The sequence below is a fragment of the Teleopsis dalmanni genome, chromosome X, assembly GCF_002237135.1.
Source record: "Teleopsis dalmanni isolate 2A chromosome X, ASM223713v2, whole genome shotgun sequence".
In the NCBI taxonomy this organism is placed as follows: Eukaryota; Metazoa; Arthropoda; class Insecta; order Diptera; family Diopsidae; genus Teleopsis; species Teleopsis dalmanni.
Genome location: NC_051848.1, coordinates 3,481,754 through 3,494,440, shown reverse-complemented (window position 1 = coordinate 3,494,440; position 12,687 = coordinate 3,481,754). Strand labels below are relative to the sequence as shown.

The window sequence follows — 12,687 nt, the reverse complement described above, 5'->3', positions numbered from 1 at the left end:
TGTTACACATGCAGTTTGGTTTTATTTACAAAAAACGGTCACTTATTTTTTGACCACCAATTACAACGGAACTTTCTTAAAAATTCTAATTTCACTTTTTACGTACTTTTTAATCATGTAATTCTTATTTGGTTCCGTTGCGTTTGTTAATGTTAATGTGAAAATTACAAAATCTAATGATAATTATGTTTAGAAAAGAAAAGTTCAAAAAAAAAAAAACACAATTTCAAAATTTAAGTGGAAAATTTACGACGCAAAATAAAATTTTTACACTTTAACAAAAGCAAACGAATATCTTAAATAATTTTTATTTGTATTGAGACAATAAATATTTTAACACATATTATAACTAATCCAAGCCAAGTAAATGACTATATACCTAATATTATTGTAATCCTTTATAGCAAACTTATAAATTGAATTAAACAAAAACGTATAAATCTCAAAGGCAAAGGCAAAGGCAAAGCAAAAACATAAAATTGTAAAATCACCACAAAATTAAATTAAATTTTTTACACACACTTACAACTATTATAAAAAATGCATAACATCTAAATTTTCTTACATATATACATAATACCCATTTCAAATTGTCACTTTAATTAATAAATTTCGAACTTGCTCTTTTTGATTTAAACTATATTTTTAACAAAAACAAAATAAAAAAAATAAGCAAAAATGCACTTTTACCACTTGACAGCACTGCTGTTTTTTTAAATACTGCAAAACGTCATTGTTTCACAAATACGAACTCATAATAGGAAATTTAATTTATTTTGCTTACTCACTCTAACATACGGCAAATATAAACGCACCCATATGATAACTTGCACAAAATAGTTTATAGCGCACTCATTTGCACTTGTGCATGTAATTATTAAAAATTTTCTCTTCCCCTTGAACACAATCAACGTTTTCGTTGATTTGATGACTGAACTGATGATGGTAGATAAAAAAAACCAAAATTTCTTCACAACTAATTATATGCTTAACTTTGAAAATAAAGCTTCACCTTTTTTTATTTCGCTTTTAAAACAAATTTCTGGTAATATTTTTTTTTGTTTTAAATATTTCTTACACTTTTTAAAATATACTCAATATTTACTTTTTTATTTATCCAAAAACAGTATATTTTGAAAAAAAATAAAGGAAATGTTCGCAAAAAACACAATTGTAAAATATTTCGTCCGCTGCTTCCACGACACTAACTCAGCGAACGACAACAATGAGCGAAGGCGAAGTACTGATTTATACTGAATCAAAACAATGTAAGCCGACGACTAATTGATATGGAATCATCTTAAAAGTTAAGTCACGAATTTGTACTCACAATGACAGAGCTGTTTTTTCTAACAACTTATAAAAATATTTTAAAAATTGGTTTTACATTAAATGTAAAACTATACGTTCAACAAGAAATTTTATTAATCAATTTTTTACTTACATTAATTGTGTATAATTGGCAACAACGCAGTTACTCTGCTTTTAACTTACACGAGTTAGAGTGAGAAAAATATATTTAAAAATTTAATATATGCACAGTACTGCCAGTCTATATATATAATATTAAAAAGATTATTCGACAAATTATAATACAATTCCATACATAATATAAAAAAAAAACAATTTTAAGAGCAATTTTAAAATAAATAAATTTGTATTCAATAATATAAACCAATACATATAAATATATCTCAATTTTAATACGATTTTTTTCATGATATATGCACAATGAAAAATAAAAAACACAATGAAAACAATAAAAAACTTAGAATTGAGAATTAAATTGATTTCATATTATTAAAATATACTATTTAATTAAAAAATGCTTTCGTCATTATGGATTTCATTGTTTCTTACATCCCATGGAACTTTTAACACTTTTCTCAAAGCAATGTTTTGCTAGATCTAAAGGTCATAAATTGTTAAACTCACCACTTTACAAAACATTTCACAAGTATAAAAAAGACTTAAAGTCAATTTTCTTTTTCATGAAGATTTTAATAAGCAGAATTTCATAAGTTAAAACTAAAAAACATATAAATTAGAATGTTACAAAATCTAATTCTATACATTTATCGAACTAATTGTGAAATAAGTTAAATACGATAGTATGAACACGTTGTATTTTATTTAAATCAAATTTTCTATCGCATTAGCGTTGCTCTCAACATTTTTCAACAGAAATCGAAAAGCAGAATCAACAATATTATTTAATAACTTTTATACCAATATGTAACACAATTACGTATAAATGTATAAACTGTATATTATGTATATGTTAAATAAGACTTAAGTAAATAATCTGATATATTTATATAATTGATTTAATAAAAAATTGCTCCATTCACTTTCGGCATTATTTTTATTTACATTAAAGTGCAACTGGGTAACAGAACAGCTGATTTACCAATGAAAATTTTCAAAATCATTGACACAAATATTTAAATTTAAGCAAATTTGAGTTTATGAGTACCTTTAGTAATATTGTACAATTCCAATTCACGAATATAATTATAGTTCTTAACCAGAAGTTTTTTGTAAACATTATTTGGCACAATATTTCATAATAAAAATACAAAAATATCCACGCTCATAATTTTTGTTTGTGTATGTACTTAAAGCAAATTACAAGTAAAAAGTATTTTGAATTTTACTACACCCGCTCCCAAAATCAAGAAAAGTAATATTGGATTCATACGAGAGTTTTGTTTGTTATTTTAGATGTCAAAAACTTTTATTTTGTATTTACAGCAACAAGTGACAGCTAAAATAACAAACATGACAGCTAAAATTAAATACAAAACTTTTGTGTGACTCCAGTATAAGAGATTTTGTGAGAACAAGTTGTCATTTCGTGCTGTACAAAATTTACTAAAATTTTACCAGCAAAATTTAGCCAAATAAAATTTGAGTAAAGTAGAAAAACAGCTGATTTGCATTATAAATATGAGTATGAGCATTAAAAAACGTTTTTATCGTTATGATGTAAAATTTATATGGTGTGTTATACATTAAGAACTTAAACCACGATGTTAGTTGGCTTGACTCGAACTAAATTTAAAGAATCAAGCAAAAGCTAACTAAACCAAATCAATTATGCTGAGATTTGCATTCTTAAGATAAGTGCGGTGGTGTTTCTCGTATATAAGTTGATTCCTATAGGAGGAACCATAAGCGCAACATTGTTCATAAAGAAAACAAAGAATACTGTGTGCAGTTTGACTACAGTGATCGTAGCTGAATCAACATAAACAGTAAGTTAGCTTCAATGCATTTCAAATAGTGTAAACAGGAAGCGTTACTTTGTGTGTAGGGCAAATTTCTAAAAGAAAACTGTGATATTGCGCTTTGTCTTTTATTTGTCTTGATACAAAGTAAGACGAAACATAATTTGGTAAATATGTGGAATAAGTCCACATAACAGGTGAAATACTTTCTAATTTAATTAAATCTGTTATAAGTTGGGATTACTTTAAGTTTATTAATAATACACAAAAGAATGTTTAATTTTTTTTTTAATATTGACCCACAAAAAAAAATTTATTTAAACAGTGATATTACGAAATATAATAGAAAATCAATGAATTATATGTATACAACGAAAATCTTAGTCATCATCAATCCAATTTAAGCTCTTATCTTCCACAATACTACAAGCTTTAGAGTAACTAGTAAGTGCTCTGATTCTTTAGCATATGTAAAATACGCTGTAAAATATTCCACACATACTGTTATATAAAATAAATAATATTTACATAAATAAAACAAATATAATCATTATTCTTCATACTATCAAATATGAATTAAATAAATCTATTGCTAATAATTTAGATAATAATAATTAATGATTAATTATTAAGATTTATATAAATACAAAATACATGTTTGAATATCCTTGTTTCTTTATTCTTGCTATATACACGTGTATTTATCTTATATGAAACACAAGATTTTTATTTGAAAGTATTTCTTTTTTAAAGAGGATATAAGAATCTATTCTGAGTTTTAGCTTTGCTTGACTTTTACTTAAAAAGTACGGGAACAGAACTAATATTTTGGTTCAAAACCACACATCACACTTTGGAATTTTCGCTTGCTTATACTTTATTTTACCATTTTACGAAAGATCTTAATCGGCGTCTCACCTGAAAACACCATATATTTACGAAACTGGGTCTGAAAATGCACTCTATTTACTGGCTTCTTTGCCAAAATTCAAAGCAATCATTAAACAATATATTACTTCCATATAAAGTTATTTTAAAACCAATTTGGACTTATGGTATCTCGATCTGGAGAACAGCTGTGAAATCTAATATAGCGATATTACAGAGATTTGAATAAAAAATTCTTCGTTTATGTGCTGCTACTCCATGGTATGTCACGAATAGTACTTTACAGCTTGATCTCTATGTCCCATCAGTGTTTGAAACAATACAAACGGTCAGCAGAAACTACCGAACAAGGCTATTAAATCACCCGAACTCACTAACACACGAACTCACTACTGTTATTAGATTTCAATCATTTACGTCGACTAAGAAAATTACCTACGTCGGATCTGCCAAATAGAACCCAAAATACGATTCACCAAACTCATTTTGTTGGAATTTAATCTTCAGCGGTGTTTATTTTATATCCATTTGTAATACTGAGTTTATAGATTGTATTTACAAATAATAAATAAAAAATATATTTATAGTAGGATGATATAGTTCATTGTACATAGATTTTTATAAAAAATTATATATTCACATTCTTGAGAGATATATAAGAAAGCACTATGTATTTTTATGAAACATTTGAAGAAATGTTAATGAATAATTTTGAGTTGTCATCGGTTATTTGCAATTGAAAACAGATTCCATATATTCGATATAAGTAAATATCATACGACACACATACACACACAGTAGTACGATATATATATTTAAGATCTTTCCTACCATCTATGTATGTATTTTTCAAAACGTCTTAAATAATATGTAAATTGTTATTGTTGTAAAAAAAAAATTGTTATAAATGACTACATTACTTAAGTCTTTTATTAAATAACGAAAAATCTGCCAGTGATATGAAAATAATTAGTTATATAATAATAATTGACAAATTTTATTGAGTGTGACATACATATATCCCAATTCGCCAAAAAATTTATGTGAACACAATACATTTCTTCTAAACTTATTCTTTGTTGACTCAGTAATCTGTCTATGTACCCATTGTGCTACGTTTACATTGAGATTAAAAGAACGAGATTAAGTTAATCCATATTTTTAATCTCCACCGTTTACACTATACATTGCAGATTATTTTTGACGTTTCTCTTGTGTTTTGTTTCGTGTCTTTGATAAATTTTTAGTAAATATGCCATTTAATTATTATTTTGTACAAAAAAATTATAATATAAATTTAATAAATAGTTTTATAATAAATTTTAATTACAATTATGTACAAAACTATTATTAAACAAATTTATATACTCATAAAATATACCCACTTCGGCATTTTCAATGTTTGTTTTGAATAGATTTTGAGATTTATTCTCCAATTCTTCTAAGATCGTACAAAAATTTACGATATGAAGCTATTTGCAGAGTTGCACAGTAAAATAATCACAATTTCTAAGGAGATTATCCATTAATCTCCACTAAATAAAGATTAACTTTTGTATGGAAAATCTGCGATCAAACAACGAGATTAGTACTTTAATGTTGATTATTGCTTTAATCTAATTTTAATAACACAATGTAAACGCCGTATTACGAGATCGTAACGGATCCCATGTAAATTACATATTCACCTTTCCTTAATTTGTATTGGAAATTCAGGCTAGAAAAATTCATATATGAAATCTGGAAAAAATAACGATTTATAAATAAATTAATTAAATAAAAATAGGGGTTCAACAACTGAGACCTTATCAAATTAATTTATCTGTAAATATAAACACAGTCTTGGGCTTAAAATCGGTATTAAATGTAGTTTGCACAAGGAAATAAGGATTTTTACATAAAAGATGGATTAATGAAAAAAATTAAAAAAATTTAATTTTTTTTAAAATTAAAAAAATGTTTAGAAGTTCTAACTTATTATTATCAACTTTTCGAGATAATGTGTGGTGAATATTTATGGTTAATTTCACCAATATTTTTCTGTAATGTTGAAGTAACCTATTTCCGCGTTTCTAGTTAAAGCAAAAAGAACACATTATTATTATTATTTTTTTTTTTTAAAGGAAAGGATGAGAGAAAATAAGTGTTATAAAAAAATATGTACTACAGGTTTATATTATTTGACATTTCTACTATGTGACATTTAGACATTTTAATGTAAATTTTTTACAACTGCAATTGTCCTGATACTAAAGTTTAAATTTTTGATATTAAGCAGGGAAGAATCCACCAATCTATGGGAAAAATTCATCAACTACGAAACCAAGCCCAACGGTAAACATTACATCAATAAGAAGGTTTACTCTACAACTAATATTATTAACGACAACTAGTAACTCTCAAAACTTGCCGGAAATATTTGATTGTGGTTTATGACTCCACGCCACCCGATACACTTTTAGTTATATTTTCCTTTGAGATCTAACTTTAACTACATATGTCCACAATACCTTGCACCCTATCTTGTGAAGGCACAGCTCATCTGCATCTTCAAATCCACCACAAGTACACCTGTCAAGATCCCAGCCGCAGAGTTTATTCATAATACATTTTTGTAGTTAATACTGAAATTTCACCCAATTCGTTGATAGAAATCTATCTCAATTAATAATAATCCTCATTTCTGGCTTATATGAGTGTAGTGTCTAAATATCAAGCCTCTGTATGTTTCTCAACATGCCGGTTATGCCAATGGGATTCATATAGTGCAGCTGTTCAGTTAAAGTTGCACGTTACGTTTTTTTATTAAAATGGTCGACTTTCTAATCCTTCCACATAAAAGTAGATGTAAATGGGCTTTATGTTTATTTATTTATTAATAATGATCGTTTAGTTTATAAAACTAATAATAGCATGTATAGATATAGCTCTGGCTGCTGAGACCTTCAGCTGAGCTATGTTTATATATCTGTACCATTATTTACCGTTGGTTTTTTACTGCTATTTGTATGTTAATTACCAGCAAAAGGACGGACGGACGGTTAAACCATATATAAATATAACTACGTCATTAAGGTGGCATTGATCTTTGATGGATTACAATTTTTCTCCCCTCTCCCCCTTCTTGAAATTGCAATTGCAATGATTTTTATATAAAAGATTCTTTTATAAGTAGACCAATCCAAAAACATAGTTGTAATTAAATTTTGCAATTCGATATCACTTTGACAATTTTGTCTGTAAAAATAATATTCATAGCCATTCAAGTTTTGGAATATATTTCATTTAGATATGTTATTGTTAGCTTTTTTCTTTTAAAATAGATTATTACAAAATTTTAAGTCAATTTTTCATGCAATTGTTTTAGGAAAATCTCAAGGATGTGTGATAAAAAGGCAAATGAGAGGCCTGCTGCTGGCCTCGTGAAGAGAGAAGAATCGTACATGAACGAAATTATGGAATTGTATGATGTTATAGAATCAGCGGAGTATGCTAAAAGTGCGCTTATACAACCAAAAATAGTTTACCCTTCAGCTGCCACTATGTGTTCTCCTAATGACAACCTAACTGAACATTTTTCGACAGAAACAAGGAAGGGACGTTTCTTAAAATTTCGTGAAAGATTTCTTGAAGAATTGTATTCTAAGAAAGGTCAAATTGGATGCATAAAAGCTACCAAAGCAAAACCAGATAGTTTCAATAACTATAGTCATACTTATGGTAGGAAATATAGCGTACATCCTTCAGGATCGCACTCGATTTTAGATAACAAAACAAGAAAGGAAATAATTCGTGATAGCAAAATATCTCATCCAAAATATCTTAAAAGTCATAAGCACTATTTACCAGCAGAAAAAATTAAGAGAGGGTAAGTCTATTTATAATAGTTCTTGATCTTTAAATAATTATTACGCCCTTTTCTAGCTATATAAAACCATTCGACCTTAATAATAGTTTTGGAATGACCTCCGATTACTTGGATATGACTAAGGTGCAAAGAATCTTAGATACTGAAGATAAGGTAACTATTATCACCAAGCGACAGAAAGATGAACTAACAAAAAAATTTGGAGTTGCTGGTATCAGACAAAATAAGTAAGTATATATGCGTACAATGAGTAGCTGAAATTTACGGGGTTTTTTTGGTAAGAAAATGGTGATGGTTCTATTCAATACCTGAACATAAAATTAATGCGTCTATGACATTAGCAAAATAGTTGACAGGAGGTTAAGTACTAGCTTCCCTGCAGTCATTATAAGTTAACATAGCCGAAGATTAGTCTACGTTGATTTTCAAAGAGTTAGCCGCGCTAATCTCTTTTTCAATATTATCTGTTAAGAAACATATACTCTCGCACATTAAATTTTATTGTTTTGGAATGGTAATCAAGGGAAAGGCAGATATAAGGCTTATCTGCCTTCTATAACAGTTATAGAAGGCGTACTATTTAGATAACAGCATGTTATCGTAGTAACTTTAAGTAACTCTGTGTATACACAAGTGTGTTCTACCAGCAAATTTTCGAGTAAATAAGAGCATCTGAGAGAGCGTAACTGATGTACTCACCAGACTATATAAAACTGCTCCATGAAAATTTGTGAAAAGAGCATAATTTGGCATTTTATTTTTGTTACGCTTTCAGTTTTTACTTTACTTGTGTTTTACTTCAGTTTTACTATAAGTAGTTCGTGGAACAAATTATAAATAAATTATCGTAAACAAATTATGTTTGATTGAATTACTATTTCAATATAATAGGATATATAAATAATAAATTATAGTTTTTGTTTAAATGACCAATTAGCCCGCTCAAAATTTATTAGACTAGAGTTATATCTAAACTAAAATTGGTGACAAGGAGGAAAGAAAGATGTTCTTGTTATATAGTAATCATTGACTTTTGTCGTTTTCGATCGGTAGATCTAGTGTAACTTATTCAAATTTATATGACTTGAGATCAATTTATAACACTCTATATATTATAACAGAGTAGCAAGATTACCCTGAAATTAACAACAGTTTTATATGATATGATAAGTAAACTGATTTGCAATATCTATTTATGAAAATAGATATGTCTTTTGCCCACTGACAAAAGTATAAAAATGTATTATATATCACATATAAATATAAATTCTTTTAATTCCTAGGAGTAGCATATGGCCGCAGAAATGTTAGATTATTGTAAAAACGTTAGATTGGGCAACAGAACGTGACAACTTGAGAGTAAATTTAGATTAAATATAGATTTACCAATCGAAAACACCGTAAAAATAAATTCCATGATTGCAGAGCAGGATTTCACGAGAGACGTACACGATTTTGTTCCTCGTATTATTAAGCAGATCAATGGGAAATTGAGGTAGGTGAACAAATTAGTATAGTTTAGCAAATAATAAGCACATTCCGCTTTCTAAATTAGAGAAGTCTTTAGTGTAACCAATAAGGATAAATACTTCATTCTGAGTTGTAATGGATATAACATAACTAAAGTATAGAAATAAGTAAAATCTGTATCAATTTGTTTGTGAACCTTGCTATCACATGCAAATGGAGCTGCAGATCAATTTAACTCCGATTTGTATCCGCTGTAGAGCAATAAATGGACAACATTTGTTATATGTAATTACCTTTTGAAATAGATGTTATCGTTTGTATTAAATAAATTCTTACAATGTTGCTAAATCCCGACTTTAGTTAGACCAGACCAGTTCTTGTTGCTTCTTTTTGAAGAGTACTTCGAGTAAGTACTACGTAGTTTACGTCACAAATGACGTTCCCCTTTGTAATAGTTTTTTAAGATATGAAGATGTAATACAATGGATTGAATGGAGAAGAAGGAGTCTATTAATTTTGATAAGCTATTTGTGTATTGTATATGGGAAAAGATTGTATATGGGCAACTTATTGTGTATATTGGCAAAAATTTTTTAACCTTTCCCATATAGATAATGGAAATTTTTATACCTACAAAAATGTATACCATATAAATAACTGAAATGCAATATGTTATACATATATAATTGTATCTTGAATAAATTAACATAGTATTACTATCCCATATATATTAATGCTAATTTCTTTGTAATTCTCAAACAGAATAGAAACCGGTGATCATCAAAAAGTTTTTGGCCTGCAACCAATAGTAAAAGCGGCTGATGTCAAAACTGTATTTGATCATAAAAGTCCAGAACAGAGAAACAAAAAACTAAGTGATGCAGTACAATATGCACATCATATAAGACTGTTTCTAGCTAGGAAGTACCACATTGATATATCGGATTTCAAAGCAGCACTTATTAAAAGTGATATAGAGCAAACGGGTTATATCACATTAAAGAAATTACAAGATATATCAACTAGGGAAAAACTGTGCATTAATATTGATAGACTTATGTTGGCTCTGGAACATTTCGATATATTAAAAATGATTAATAATGTTCAATGTGTTAATATTTATGGTTTTTTTAATTTTGTTACCGGCAAAATCGCAATACCCTTTGGTAAACCAATTGAAAAATTGGAAACAGATGAATATTTGATAGACAGTGTATATAGGGAAATGTGTAAGGATCTAAGTAAAAAAACTTTAAGCAGCACTGATGAGAAACACAATGTAAGCCCTTATAAGAATACAGTACAACACTTAATTCACGATGGCTTATGTGCGCGTCACGGATTGACTCCAGATGACTTTGTAAAACCTAGATCGAAGGCAGAGATACGGGAGATTTTCTCAACAACCATAAATACCAACTTTGATAGATTATGGGAGAAAACATTAATAAAATACAAGTCAAAGAATAATATGTTATCTGTAGGAGAGGTCTTTGAAATGATGAAGCAAATAATACAAAAGAAAGTAACATAAAACTGATATATGAAGGATATACGGGACTATATATATATGTGTGTTTCTTGTTGGTAAATAAAAAAATTACAACTGTTGAAAATATTAATTTTATAATATTAACAACATCAGTGATATATTGAAATATTTTTTATAGACAGGAAAAGAAATCATGAAATCAAAAATGAAAAAGCCACTATAGATATATGAATCAATTGCTGGATATATAAATATTTACAAATCAAGTGTACTTATATGGGTCAAAATATGCAGAATTAAAATTTTTATTTATATACATATATATATATATATATCTATATATAAATCAATAAATTAATGTATTACCAACAAAGCTATATATAGCTGGTAAACTACAGCAATATTTTTTTTATTTATTATTGCATTTATATTAAATATATATATATAATATATATATATATATTTTACCATAAAAACAAATTTAAAAAAGTAATTAAATAATAATATATAATAAATACATATGTATAATCGATTTATTCAGTATATGTAAATATTTAATTTATTCATGTTATTAATACAACTAAGTTATTATTCGATTTTTTTTAATTGTTGTTTATCATCTATTAATTTAAATTATTACAATTTTTTTGGGCTTAAGACCAAAGTTTTAATTAAAAAACATAATTTTTTTATTAAGTTTTGTTTTTAATTTTATCACTACCATCGGTAGTTGTTACTAAAAAAAAACAAACGTAGTAATATTTAATTTATACATGTGAATACATTACAATCGGGAAACCCAAGTACCCTAGCTATAGTTAGTTATATTCTACTTATATCTAAACTTTTTTCAATACAAGAATATATAATTAAAACAGTGAAATAAAAATTGTTTAATATTTATTTTCACCAAGGCTATATATAAACACCCGGAAAGGTTTATAAATTATACGAAAGGTGATTTAAAACAGTCTTCACAGCTTAAGAATGTTTTCCCAAATTAAATCAATTATAAAAGTAATATATTATTATTATAGCGCCCGATTGTACACAGTTTATAACATTGTACATAAGTTTATAAACCTTATAAGATCTAAATCTATTCAATGAAAATCGTACTGGAGGTTTTAGACTCGTTTACTGACAATGACACGACAAGCAAATAATGTACATATCTTTCATTCTGCATTTCACACAATCTTAAGGTGTTAGCTTCTTTTCAACGTATTTTTGAGAGATGGCATTAATAGGAGCATACCCAGTTAAGAAATCAGTGATTAATTTGAGTTGAAATGTATAAACTGATTAATATTTTTGTTGCGGACTCGAATAAACTGTTTGAATTAGCCTAAGACTTCACACACGGATTATATTCGATATTTCTAAGTGCTTAAGTGCAGTGAATATTCCGTCAGATGAGATAGAAATACATTCGAATCGTTTTTAATTAGCAGAGAACTTTATTTTGATTCAGATATCGCGTTGGTTAATTTTAATGGTGGTAGAGTTTCCTTTTCTGTCCTAACAGATCCTAGACAAAATTTTGATACCATACACATGGTCATGAAAATCTAAATTGCAAAACCAGTAAATACGGTTGATAGAAATGGGATTATTTTTGAACCTTTATATTCCATAGTCAAAGGCAATGGCAAAGAAAGTTTTTAGTTATTTTTTTTTTTTTTTCATTCTGCATTTTTGGTTAAAAAGTATATTCAAATACTACTGGCCATCGTCAT

At 27.4% G+C, this 12,687-nt stretch overlaps 2 protein-coding genes across 7 annotated transcripts in view; one reads left to right on the top strand and one right to left on the bottom strand.

Annotated features, from left to right (window-relative positions):
* Nucleotides 1-1,277, bottom strand: part of LOC119689674 (ras-related protein Rab-5A) — a 28,775-nt gene extending 27,498 nt beyond the window's left edge. The window contains exon 1 of one of the 3 annotated variants that reach the window (XM_038104553.1): nt 789-1,277. The gene's annotated coding sequence lies outside the window, so the exon portion shown is untranslated. The remainder of the gene's footprint in view (nt 1-788) is intronic. The other 2 variants (XM_038104556.1, XM_038104555.1) reach the window with 2 other exon arrangements.
* A 4,968-nt stretch (nt 1,278-6,245) lies between these two features.
* On the top strand, nt 6,246-11,214 carry LOC119661861. Of its 4 annotated transcripts, XR_005250624.1 has the most exons (6): nt 6,293-6,335; nt 6,397-6,452; nt 7,486-7,986; nt 8,043-8,213; nt 10,219-11,043; nt 11,127-11,214. XR_005250624.1 is itself a non-coding variant. In XM_038071366.1 (5 exons), exons 1-4 carry the CDS (start codon nt 6,415-6,417, stop codon nt 10,988-10,990), a joined length of 1,482 nt encoding a protein of 493 aa, XP_037927294.1. In that variant the 5' UTR covers nt 6,317-6,414; the 3' UTR covers nt 10,991-11,028; nt 11,127-11,214. The 4 variants fall into 4 exon arrangements, 1 of the variants encoding a protein (XP_037927294.1); XR_005250625.1 differs by lacking the exons at nt 6,293-6,335; nt 6,397-6,452 and adding an exon at nt 6,246-6,287; XM_038071366.1 differs by having other exon boundaries at nt 6,317-6,452; nt 10,219-11,028.
* The last annotated feature ends 1,473 nt before the right edge of the window (nt 11,215-12,687 follow it).

Coding starts and splice junctions, on each gene's coding strand:
- LOC119661861 (XM_038071366.1), top strand. CDS start 6,415: ATGGGAAAAATTCATCAACTACGAAACCAAGCCCAACG. Junction 6,453..7,485: donor CTACGAAACCAAGCCCAACG/GTAAACATTACA, acceptor CAATTGTTTTAG/GAAAATCTCAAGGATGTGTG. Junction 7,987..8,042: donor GCAGAAAAAATTAAGAGAGG/GTAAGTCTATTT, acceptor GCCCTTTTCTAG/CTATATAAAACCATTCGACC.